Consider the following 13,873-nt stretch of genomic DNA (forward strand, 5'->3'; position numbering starts at 1 on the left):
GTCATAGAGGGCTTATGACTTTTTACACTATGTGTAAGTGCAATTTTCATCATGCCCGGACAGCCAAACCTTTTATAGTTCTGCTACAGCTGGGAGGGGGTCATAGGTTTGACCACCTGAGTAAGGGAATGTAGCCGGGACATAGGCCTCACCTTATAACAGGGATGGGGAACCTTCAGCCCTCCCGCTGTTCCAAAGCAAAGCTTTGGCTGTCCAGGCATGATGGGAATTGTAGTTTTGCTACAGCAGAAGGTTCCACATCCCTACTTTATACCAATAGTAACCTGATCTCTGAGATGAAAACCCCGCCCCTTGTCTAGGCCCCTCCCACTCAGCCTGAAACCTCGCAAGCACAAAACATTTCTCGTAGCACCGGAACATTCTGCACCAATTCATTCAAATTTATTATGAAAAAAACCTGATAGAAAAGAAGCGGCTGAGCGGGCGGTGGGGATCCCCGGTGCCACCCGTCCTGGCAGGAGGAGAGCTGCTGTAAGAGTTCATCCATTAATACAGGGCCCCCTAATGGTCACCAGTGGGAAGGACACACAGAGCAGATATGACGGAACTCTCCTCCGTTCTGGGGAATGAGGAACTTACACAAATATTAGAGAAGTGTATAACCCGCCATTGCCCAATATTGTAGGCTCTGCTTCCTTCACAGGTGGCGGAGAGTCACCCCCTCAGCTATCCAATCGCTCCCATAGCTAAAGAAGGGATAGCTATGCCTCTGATAACGTATAAGTTCACCCATGTGTTTTATATCGCCCCCATAGACAGTAGTGTGGTACCAGCAGGCGGCTAATTGATGTTAGGCACGGGCACCCGTCTGGGGGTGGACAGTTCTTATAATAGACAGCGCCCCCTGCTGTTAGCTCTCAGGTACTGGCTGCATGTGGATGATGCTTCTGGTCTTCAGCTGAGACTGAGCGATGTCGGCCAGCGCTGTCTGTATCTTCTCCAGCAGCATGTCCCCCCGGTACACCACCTCCTCCAGCCGGGCCGCTGCCGCATGGTTCTCCTCCTCTAGCTGATACAGACTGGCAGCCTTTAAAGACAAGAAGGCGAGTCCTGTAAGCCATATTATACTATATCAGACTCCCCCAGCCCTGACCCTTATAACACACAAGCCAGCAGCTGCCCGGGGCGGTGGCCTCACCTGTAAGGCGGCTGTAGACTCCTCGCTGGGCAGAGACTCAATCAGAACATCAATGTCTTTCGCTGTACGAGCGATGAGGGTGGCAAAAAGCTGAGCGTATTCTGGAAGATGGGAAAATACAATCAGTGCAAAGGAGAGCGGACATCAGATAGAGACAGTATATAATATATACCAGATAGAGAGGGAGTATATAATATATACTGTACACCAGATAGAGAGGGAGTATATAATATATACCAGATAGAGAGGAAGTATATAATATATACCAGATAGAGAGGGAGTATATAACATATACTGTACACCAGATAGAGAGGGAGTATATAACATATACTGTACACCAGATAGAGAGGGAGTATATAATATATACCAGATAGAGAGGGAGTATATAATATATACCAGATAGAGAGGGAGTATATAATATATACCAGATAGAGAGGGAGTATATAATATATACTGTACACCAGATAGAGAGGGAGTATATAATATATACCAGATAGAGAGGGAGTATATAATATATACCAGATAGAGAGGGAGTATATAATATATACCAGATAGAGAGGGAGTATATAATATATACCAGATAGAGAGGGAGTATATCACCTATAACCGGAGTATATAATATATACAGTATACCAGCTATAACCGGAGTATATATCAGCTATAAGCAGAGTATATAATATATACAGTATTTCAGCTATAACCGGAGTATATAATATATACACTATATCAGCTATAACCGGAGTATATAACATATACAGTATATCATCTATAACCGGAGTATATAACATATACAGTATACCAGCTATAACCGGAGTATATAACATATACAGTATATCAGCTATAACCGGAATATATAATATATACAGTATAGCAGCTATAACCGGAGTATATAACATATACAGTATACCAGCTATAACCAGAGTATATAATATATACAGTATACCAGCTATAACCGGAGTATATAATATATACAGTATATCATCTATAACCGGAGTATATAACATATACAGCATATCAGCTATAACCGGAGTATATAACATATACAGTATACCAGCTATAACCGGAGTATATAATATATACAGTATATTACCCAGAGCTGCAGGACTAATAAAAGGCTACACAGCGCCCTCTAAAGGGGAACAGAATTTCCTGCTCTTCACAAGCCCTGAACCTCGCCTGTGTTGTCTGTCATCTATACACAGGACACACAGAAGCAGGAAGGTGCGAGGTCCAGGGATCTGGATGATCAGAAAGTGACCGATATCACATCAGATCCTGAACTTACAGACAGGAGGGTAACACACACAGGGCCGGCCACTCACCTTCTGTGGGGTTGGTGGGCTGCTCCTTGTTTACGGTCGTCTGAATATTATTGAAGGATGCGGGGGGAGCGCACTGCTGGAGGACGCCGATCGCATTACAGAACTGATCTGCAAGCTGCAAACATACAACAGCCATAAGGTTACTGACATTTATACAGCCTACTGATCCTGAGTTACATCCTGTATTATACCCCAGAGCTGCACTCACTATTCTGCTGGTGGGGTCACTGTGTACATACATTACATTACTGATCCTGAGTTACATCCTGTATTATACCCCAGAGCTGCACTCACTATTCTGCTGGTGGGGTCACTGTGTACATACATTACATTACTGATCCTGAGTTACATCCTGTAATATACCCCAGAGCTGCACTCACTATTCTGCTGGTGGGGTCACTGTGTACATACATTACTGATCCTGAGTTACATCCTGTATTATACTCCAGAGCTGCACTCACTATTCTGCTGGTGGGGTCACTGTGTACATACATTACATTACTGTTCCTGAGTTACATCCTGTATTATACCCCAGAGCTGCACTCACTATTCTGCTTATGAGGTCACTGTGTACATACATTACATTACTGATCCTGTACTGATCCTGAGTTACATCCTGTATTATACCCCAGAGCTGCACTCACTATTCTGCTGGTGGGGTCACTGTGTACATACATTACATTACTGTTCCTGAGTTACATCCTGTATTATACCCCAGAGCTGCACTCACTATTCTGCTGGTGGGGTCACTGTGTACATACATTACTGATCCTGTATTATACCCCAGAGCTGCACTCACTATTCTGCTTATGAGGTCACTGTGTACATACATTACATTACTGATCCTGTACTGATCCTGAGTTACATCCTGTATTATACCCCAGAGCTGCACTCACTATTCTGCTGGTGGGGTCACTGTGTACATACATTACTGATCCTGAGTTACATCCTGTATTATACCCCAGAGCTGCACTCACTATTCTGCTGGTGGGGTCACTGTGTACATACATTACTGATCCTGAGTTACATCCTGTATTATACCCCAGAGCTGCACTCACTATTCTGCTGGTGGGGTCGCTGTGTACATACATTACATTACTGATCCTGAGTTACATCCTGTATTATACTCCAGAGCTGCACTCACTATTCTGCTGGTGGGGTCACTGTGTACATACATTACTGATCCTGAGTTACATCCTGTATTATCCTCCAGAGCTGCAATCACTATTCTGCTGGGGAGGTCACTGTGTACATACATTACTGATCCTGAGTTACATCCTGTATTATACTCCAGAGCTGCACTCACTATTCTGCTGGTGAGGTCACTGTGTACATACATTACATTACTGATCCTGCGTTACATCCTGTATTATACTCCAGAGCTGCACTCACTATTCTGCTGGTGGGGTCACTGTGTACATACATTACATTACTGATCCTGTATTATACTCCAGAGCTGCACTCACTATTCTGCTGTATATACTATAGCCGTGGTACAGTCACAGTGCCCCTGTATAATGGCGGATAATATGATGTTAGTATTACATATATTCCCCTTTCTATAGCACACTAAGCCCCACAGCTGTAGCCGCCATATTCCGGGGCTGCAGACACCGGGACCGGGAAACCACTCACCGAATTGAGCGCGTCCTGCAGCTGCGTCAGGCGATCCGCCATCTTAGTCTCGGGCAAAACCGAAACTGCGCCCAGTCTCCGCGACGTGATCTCCTATTGGCCAGTAGTTTGTAGGCGTGGCTTGAACGTCAGGCGTCTTGCCCTCCCGTCACTGTATTTTTTTTACGTAATAACTTTATTGATATCACTCAACCTTACAATGTTCTGAAGCTCCTCCCAACCTGGATGAACGTGCCATACAAATTTATCACGTGATCAAAAGCATGCAGTGCCACTTAGAAGCAGCAGGTGTCGCCTGATATTAATATGTAATGATGGGAAATCTAAGATTTCTGATTATTGGGTCACAAGCGTTTATAGGGTGAACAATCCCTAAAATAACTTTATAATAAAAACTTGTGCAACTTCCTAATAGACTTTGTGTTTCTATTCCTCAGCTTTTTTAGGACCTCTGCATGCTGTCAGTGAATGGAAAGATTCAACATTGACCTCCTGGGACATCCCATGGCTGTGGGGTCTGGGCCTCCTGGGACATCCCATGGCTGTGGGGTCTGGGCCTCCTGGGACATCCCATGGCTGTGGGGTCTGGGCCTCCTGGGACATCCCATGGCTGTGGGGTCTGGGCCTCCTGGGACATCCCATGGCTGTGGGGTCTGGGCCTCCTGGGACATCCCATGGCTGTGGGGTCTGGGCCTCCTGGGACATCCCATGGCTGTGGGGTCTGGGCCTCCTGGGACATCCCATGGCTGTGGGGTCTGGGCCTCCTGGGACATCCCATGGCTGTGGGGTCTGGGCCTCCTGGAACATCCCATGGCTGTAGGGTCTGAGCCTCCTGGAACATCCCATGGCTGTAGGGTCTGGGCCTCCTGGGACATCCCATGGCTGTAGGGTCTGGGCCACGTGGGACATCCCATGGCTGTAGGGTCTGGGCCACGTGGGACATCCCATGGCTGTGGGGTCTGGGCCACGTGGGACATCCCATGGCTGTGGGGTCTGGGCCTCCTAGGACATCCCATGGCTATGGGGTCTGGGCCTCCTAGGACATCCCATGGCTATGGGGTCTGGGCGTCATTGTGTCTATTATGGCTGCTTTTAATGTTATGGCTGGGCGGTGTATGTTAATACAAGAACCCGGAAAATACTAAACATGTAGAACTTGTCTTTCCGCAAACAAAAGTTGCCGGGGAATCTCCTACATTTGTTCTGTGTTGTTGACTGAGCAGAAGACATGACGCGGTGTCCATTATAGAATACGAGGGGGTGTCTGGTCTGGAGTCTGATATCTGGGGGAGGGGTGTCTGGTCTGGAGTCTGATATCTGGGGGAGGGGTGTCTGGTCTGGAGTCTGATATCTGGGGGAGGGGTGTCTGGTCTGGAGTCTGATATCTGGGGGAGGGGTGTCTGGTCTGGAGTCTGATATCTGGGGGAGGGGTGTCTGGTCTGGAGTCTGATATCTGGGGGAGGGGTGTCTGGTCTGGAGTCTGATATTTGGGGGAGGGGGTGTCTGGTCTGGAGTCTGATATCGGGGGGAGGGGTGTCTGGTCTGGAGTCTGATATCTGGGGGAGGGGTGTCTGGTCTGGAGTCTGATATCTGGGGGAGGGGTGTCTGGTCTGGAGTCTGATATCTGGGGGAGGGGTGTCTGGTCTGGAGTTTAATCATCATGAGGGTGAGGTCCCAGCCCCCCACATTGGTGATATTCTCTGGATTCTCTTTATGGACTTTCACCATTTAGGGGTCTGGTCTGTGATCTGATAATTTAATTAATTGGTCTAGGGTCTAATAAATTAAGGATCTGTATTAGTTTGGGGGTCAATTAGCCCCCCAGATCCGACCCCCATCCCAGGTAATTTAGGGGATTGGTTTGGAGTCAGACCCTGTAATTGTCAGGTGATAGTTTAGGGTTCTGAGAATTAGGGGTCTGCTATTATTTACATTACAGTAATATATACATTAGCTTAGCACATCTTTGGGGGTCTCCTATGGGGCCCAGTATTGCCCCTTGTAGTCCAAGATGTTCCCACTATTTGCTCCTATTCACACCTGGCAGATAAATAGCAGACAGACCCTGATCTCCAATGTGATCCATTATTACCTATAGAGAGAGGGGGAGTGTCGCCTGCAGTATATAGGGGGGTCCATGGCACCTGCAGTATATGGGGGGGGGGGGGTCCATGGCACCTGCAGTATATAGGGGGGTCCATGGCACCTGCAGTATATAGGGGGGTCCATGGCACCTGCAGTATATAGGGGGGTCCATGGCACCTGCAGTATATAGGGGGGTTCATGGCACCTGCAGTATATAGGGGGGTCCATGGCATCTGCAGTATATGGGGGGGGGGGTCCATGTCACCTGCAGTATATAGGGGGGTCCATGGCACCTGCAGTATATGGGGGAGGGGTCCATGGCACCTGCAGTATATGGGGGAGGGGTCCATGGCACCTGCAGTATATGGGGGGGGGTCCATGGCACCTGCAGTATATAGGGGGGTCCATGGCACCTGCAGTATATAGGGGGGTCCATGGCACCTGCAGTATATAGGGGGGTCCATGGCACCTGCAGTGTATAGGGGGGTCCATGGCACCTGCAGTATATGGGGGAGGGGTCCATGGCACCTGCAGTATATAGGGGGGGGGGGCATGGCACCTGCAGTATATAGGGGGGTCCATGGCACCTGCAGTATATAGAGGGGTCCATGGCACCTGCAGTATATAGGGGGGTCCATGGCACCTGCAGTATATAGGGGGGGGGGGCATGGCACCTGCAGTATATAGGGGGGTCCATGGCACCTGCAGTATATAGAGGGGTCCATGGCACCTGCAGTATATAGGGGGGTCCATGGCACCTGCAGTATATAGGGGGGGGGGGGCATGGCATCTGCAGTATATAGAGGGGTCCATGGCACCTGCAGTATATAGAGGGGTCCATGGCACCTGCAGTATATAGGGGGGTCCATGGCACCTGCAGTATATAGGGGGGGGGGGGCATGGCACCTGCAGTATATAGGGGGGTCCATGGCACCTGCAGTATATAGAGGGGTCCATGGCACCTGCAGTATATAGAGGGGTCCATGGCACCTGCAGTATATAGGGGGGTCCATGGCACCTGCAGTATATAGGGGGGGGGGGGGTCCATGGCACCTGCAGTATATGGGGGGGGGGGTCCATGTCACCTGCAGTATATGGGGGGGGGGTCCATGTCACCTGCAGTATATAGGGGGGGGTCCATGTCACCTGCAGTATATAGGGGGGGGGGTCCATGTCACCTGCAGTATATGGGGGGGTCCATGGCACCTGCAGTATGTAGGGGGGGGGGGTCCATGGCACCTGCAGTATATGGGGGGGTCCATGGCACCTGCAGTATATGGGGGGGGGCATGGCACCTGCAGTATATGGGGGGGGGGGGGGGTCCATGTCGCCTGCAGTATATGTGGGGGGGGGGTCCATGTCACCTGCAGTATATGTGGGGGGGGGGTCCATGTCACCTGCAGTATATGGGGGGGGGGGGTCCATGTCACCTGCAGTATATGGGGGAGGGGTCCATGTCACCTGCAGTATTTGGGGGGGGGGGGCATGTCTCCTGTAGTATATAGGGGGGGGGGGGCTGTATCCCTGTGTTACCGGATCTGCTATGTAAATGTCTATTCATCCTCTTCCCTCTGAGTGTCTGTATACACAGGGTGGGGCGGCGGCCGGATATTGTATGCAGAGAGATGCTGATAGCCAGGTACACACATATACACCAGGTACACACATATACACACATATACACCAGGTACACACATATACACCAGGTACACACATATACACACATATACACCAGGTACACACATATACACCAGGTACACACATATACACCAGGTACACACATATACACACATATACACCAGGTACACACATATACACCAGGTATACACATACATACAGCAGATAAATACATACACATATATACAGCAGGTATATACAGACAGCAGGTACACACATATACACACATACACCAGGTACACACATATACACCAGGTACACACATATACACACATATACACCAGGTACACACATATACACCAGGTACACACATATACACACATACACCAGGTACACACATATACACCAGGTACACACATATACACACATACACCAGGTACACACATACAGCAGGTATATACATACACATACATACAGCAGGTATATACATACACATACATACAGCAGGTATATACAGACACATACATACAGCAGGTATATACATACACATACATACAGCAGGTATATACATACACATACATACAGCAGGTATATACAGACACATACATACAGCAGGTATATACAGACAGCAGGTACACATACATACAGCAGGTATATACAGACACATATATACAGCAGGTATATACATACACACACATACAGCAGGTATATACAGACAGCAGGTACACATACATACAGCAGGTATATACAGACACATATATACAGCAGGTATATACAGACACATACATACAGCAGGTATATACAGACAGCAGGTATATACAGACAGCAGGTACACATACATACAGCAGGTATATACAGACACATACATACAGCAGGTATATACAGACACATACATACAGCAGGTATATACAGACACATACATACAGCAGGTATATACATACACATATATACAGCAGGTATATACAGACACATACATACAGCAGGTATATACATACACATACATACAGCAGGTATATACAGACACATACATACAGCAGGTATATACATACACATACATACAGCAGGTATATACATACACATACATACAGCAGGTATATACAGACACATACATACAGCAGGTATATACATACACATATATACAGCAGGTATATACAGACACATACATACAGCAGGTATATACATACACATACATACAGCAGGTATATACAGACACATACATACAGCAGGTATATACATACACATACATACAGCAGGTATATACAGACACATACATACAGCAGGTATATACATACACATACATACAGCAGGTATATACAGACACATACATACAGCAGGTATATACAGACACATACATACAGCAGGTATATACAGACACATACATACAGCAGGTATATACAGACACATACATAAAGCAGGTATATAGCAGCAGGTATATACAGACAGCAGGTACACATACATACAGCAGGTATATACAGACACATATATACACCAGGTATATACATACACACACATACAGCAGGTATATACAGACAGCAGGGGGAGAGCCGGGTTATATCGCCCTCAGCCCAGTAGGGGGCGTTGCAGGAACAGCCGTAGAGCAGTAGGTGACAGTAGCCGCCGCCTCCGCCCACCTCCCCTCCGCCACCGCCGCCGCCGTATCCCGGCACTGAGGGGGCAGCCTGCGATCATGGCAGAGGAGGGGAGTGCCCGCCGGTAACGGAGCCCGCACCGCCCGCAGCCGGCCCCGGAGACCCCGCACACTCCCCGCATTGTCCGGGATCCATGCAGGACATGGAGGGAAGCGCCTGGCCCCTGCAGCCTGAGAGGTGAGGCGGGCATCCCCGGGCATCTGATGCCTCTGCAGCCCCGCGCCCACCGCCACTGCGCCCACTGCCCCTGTGCCCACTACCCCTGCGCCCTGCTGCTGCTGGAGGAGGTGGTCGGGGCGGCCATGCTGCCGGGGGTCGGGGTGTTCGGCACCAGCCTGACATCCCGGGTGATCATCCCGTTACTGAAGGACGAGGGCTTCTCGGTGAAGGCGCTATGGGGCCGGACCCCGGAGGAGGCGGAGGAGCTGGCCAAGGAGATGAGCGTCCCCTACTACACCAGCCGCATGGACGACGTCCTCCTGCACCATGATGTGGACCTGGTGTGCATCAACCTGCCGCCCCCCCTCACCAAGCAGATCGCTGTCAAGACCCTGGGTGAGTGAGGGTATATAGTGTATGGAGCCCCCCGACCGGTGTATACAGGACAGGGAGACCCCCGACCGGTGTATATAGTGTATGGTGCCCACCGACCAGTATATATAGTGTATGGTGCCCCCCGACCGGTGTATATAGTGTATGGTGCCCACCGACCAGTATATATAGTGTATGGTGCCCCCCGACCGGTGTATATAGTGTATGGAGCCCCCCGACCAGTGTATATAGTGTATGGAGCCCCCCGACCGGTGTATACAGGACAGGGAGACCCCCGACCGGTGTATATAGTGTATGGTGCCCCCCGACCGGTATATACAGTGTATGGTGCCCCCCGACCGGTGTATATAGTGTATGGTGCCCGCCGACCGGTGTATACAGGGCAGGGAGACCCCCGACCAGTATATACAGGGCAGGGAGCCCCCCGACCAGTATATACAGTGTATGGTGCCCCCCGACCGGTGTATACAGTGTATGGTGCCCCCCGACCGGTGTATACAGTGTATGGTGCCCCCCGACCAGTATATACAGTGCAGGGAGACCCCCGACCGGTGTATACAGTGTATGGTGCCCCCCGACCAGTATATACAGTGCAGGGAGACCCCCGACCGGTGTATACAGTGTATGGTGCCCCCCGACCGGTGTATACAGTGTATGGTGCCCCCCGACCAGTATATACAGTGTATGGTGCCCCCCGACCAGTGTATACAGTGTATGGTGCCCCCCGACCAGTGTATACAGTGTATGGTGCCCCCCGACCAGTGTATACAGTGTATGGTGCCCCCCGACCAGTATATACAGTGCAGGGAGACCCCCGACCGGTGTATACAGTGTATGGTGCCCCCCGACCGGTGTATACAGTGTATGGTGCCCCCCGACCAGTATATACAGTGTATGGTGCCCCCCGACCAGTGTATACAGTGTATGGTGCCCCCCGACCAGTGTATACAGGACAGGGAGACCCCCGACCGGTGTATACAGGGCAGGAAGACCCCCGACCAGTATATACAGGACAGGGAGACCCCCGACCAGTATATACAGTGTATGGAGCCCCCCGACCGGTGTATACAGTGTATGGTGCCCCCCGACCGGTATATACAGTGTATGGTGCCCCCCGACCGGTGTATATAGTGTATGGTGCCCCCCGACCAGTGTATACAGTGTATGGTGCCCCCCGACCGGTATATACAGTGTATGGTGCCCCCCGACCGGTATATACAGTGTATGGTGCCCCCCGACCAGTATATACAGTGTATGGTGCCCCCCGACCGGTATATACAGTGTATGGTGCCCCCCGACCAGTATATACAGTGTATGGTGCCCCCCGACCAGTATATACAGTGTATGGTGCCCCCCGACCGGTATATACAGTGTATGGTGCCCCCCGACCAGTATATACAGTGTATGGTGCCCCCCGACCGGTATATACAGTGTATGGTGCCCCCCGACCGGTGTATACAGAGCAGGGAGACCCCCGACCAGTATATACAGTGTATGGTGCCCCCCGACCGGTGTATACAGTGTATGGTGCCCCCCGACCGGTGTATACAGGGCAGGGAGACCCCCGACCGGTGTATACAGTGTATGGTGCCCCCCGACCAGTGTATATAGTGTATGGTGCCCCCCGACCAGTGTATATAGTGTATGGTGCCCCCCGACCGGTGTATACAGTGTATGGTGCCCCCCGACCGATATATACAGTGTATGGTGCCCCCCGACCGGTGTATACAGTGTATGGTGCCCCCCGACCAGTGTATACAGGGCAGGAAGACCCCCGACCGGTGTATACAGTGTATGGTGCCCCCCGACCAGTGTATATAGTGTATGGTGCCCCCCGACCAGTATATACAGTGCAGGGAGACCCCCGACCAGTATATACAGTGCAGGGAGACCCCCTACCAGTATATACAGTGCAGGGAGACCCCCGACCAGTGTATACAGTGCAGGGAGACCCCCGACCAGTGTATACAGTGCAGGGAGACCCCCGACCAGTGTATACAGTGCAGGGAGACCCCCGACCAGTGTATACAGTGCAGGGAGACCCCGACCAGTGTAAACAGTGCAGGGAGACCCCCGACCAGTGTATACAGTGCAGGGAGACCCCCGACCAGTATATACAGTGCAGGGAGACCCCCGACCAGTATATACAGTGCAGGGAGACCCCCGACCAGTATATACAGTGTATGCTGCCGCCCCCCCCCTCACCAAGCAGATCGCCGTAAAGACCCTGGGTGAGTGAGGAAGACCCCCCGACCAGTGCATGGAGACCCCCGACCAGTATATACAGTGCAGGGAGACCCCCCGAACAGTGCAGGGAGACCCCCCGACCATTATATACAGGGCACCGAGACCCCCGACCATGATGTACAGTGTATGATGCCTCTCGACCAGTGCAGGAAGACCCCTGACCGGTGTATACAGTGTATGATGCCCACTGTCTGGTGTGTAGGGTTCATGATGCCCACTGACCAGTGTATACAATGTATGATGCCCACTGACCAGTGTATACAATGTATGATGCCCACTGACCAGTGTATACAATGTATGATGCCCACTGACTGGTGTGTAGGGTTCCTGATGCCCACTGACTGGTGTGTAGGGTTCATGATGCCCACTGACTGGTGTGTAGGGTTCATGATGCCCACTGACTGGTGTGTAGGGTTCATGATGCCCACTGACTGGTGTGTAGGGTTCATGATGCCCACTGACTGGTGTGTAGGGTTCATGATGCCCACTGACTGGTGTGTAGGGTTCATGATGCCCACTGACTGGTGTGTAGGGTTCCTGATGCCCACTGACCGGTCTGCAGAGTGCACGATGCTCAATAACAGGTCTGTAGAGTTATGATGCCCACTGACCATTCAGTAAAGTACATGCTGCCCACTGAGCAGCCTGCATGGTGCCCTGTGCCCACAGCAGATCAGGAATCCTGGGTCGCCCCCTCACTGCATTGGATCAGGCCCTGAGCAGCTACAGAAGGAAATGCTGTAAGGCCGTGGTCCTCCAACCTGTGGCCGTCCAGCTGCACCTCTGAGCACAGAGCATGCTGGGAGTTGTAGTTGTGCAGCAGCTGGACGGGCACAGGAGATCATTGCTGTGAGGCTATCGGGGTATTAGGAAATGCAGATAATGTATAGTCACTGAGGTGGGAGGATGGAGGGGAGGTCACCAGGATAGTCCGGGGGGTCTGGTGTGTAAGAAGCTTCTATCCATGGAGAAGGTCTATAATAATCCTATAATGGATGAATAGATGTTATATTGTATCCATGGAGGAGGTCTATAATACACCTATAATGGATGAGTAGCTGTTATATTGTATCCATGGAGGAGGTCTATAATGCACCTATAATGGATGAGTAGCTGTTACATTGTATCCATGGAGGAGGTCTATAATAATCCTAAAAAAGATGAGTAGATGTTATATTGTATCCATGGAGGAGGCTATAATACACCTATAATGGATGAGTAGCTGTTATATTGTATCCATGGAGGAGGCCTATAATACACCTATAATGGATGAGTAGCTGTTATATTGTATCCATGGAGGAGGCCTATAATAATCCTATAATAGATCAGTAGCTGTTACATTGTATCCATGGAAGGAGGAAACTATAATAATGCTATAATGGTTGAGTAGCTGTTATATTGTATCCATGGAGGAAGCTATAATAATCCATGACGGCTCCTGAAATATGTATAGCGGGGGAACTAGACTTGTCGTGGTAAAGGCCCGGTGTCGTGGTAAAGGCCCGGTGTCGTGGTAAAGGCCCGGTGTCGTGGTAAAGGCCCGGTGTCGTGGTAAAGGCCCGGTGTCGTGGTAAAGGCCCGGTGTTGTGGTAAAGGCCCGGTGTTGT

General features: G+C 50.3%; 2 protein-coding genes across 2 annotated transcripts in view; one reads left to right on the top strand and one right to left on the bottom strand.

Annotated features, from left to right (window-relative positions):
- Positions 1 to 380: 380 nt before the first annotated feature.
- On the bottom strand, positions 381 to 4,224 carry MED21 (mediator complex subunit 21). Its single transcript, XM_069965914.1, has 4 exons — positions 4,117 to 4,224; positions 2,482 to 2,596; positions 1,160 to 1,260; positions 381 to 1,048 (listed from the first exon to the last, which is right to left on the bottom strand). Exons 1-4 carry the CDS (start codon positions 4,156 to 4,158, stop codon positions 872 to 874), a joined length of 435 nt encoding a protein of 144 aa, XP_069822015.1. The 5' UTR covers positions 4,159 to 4,224; the 3' UTR covers positions 381 to 871.
- Positions 4,225 to 9,436: 5,212 nt separating this feature from the next.
- Positions 9,437 to 13,873, top strand: part of LOC138788208 (glucose-fructose oxidoreductase domain-containing protein 1) — a 33,084-nt gene continuing 28,647 nt past the window's right edge. Inside the window, exon 1 of the mRNA XM_069965889.1 lies at positions 9,437 to 10,022. Coding sequence (XP_069821990.1) covers positions 9,671 to 10,022 — 352 coding nt within the window. The 5' untranslated portion in view covers positions 9,437 to 9,670. The remainder of the gene's footprint in view (positions 10,023 to 13,873) is intronic.

This window comes from Dendropsophus ebraccatus, chromosome 1, assembly GCF_027789765.1.
Source record: "Dendropsophus ebraccatus isolate aDenEbr1 chromosome 1, aDenEbr1.pat, whole genome shotgun sequence".
In the NCBI taxonomy this organism is placed as follows: domain Eukaryota; kingdom Metazoa; phylum Chordata; class Amphibia; order Anura; family Hylidae; genus Dendropsophus; species Dendropsophus ebraccatus.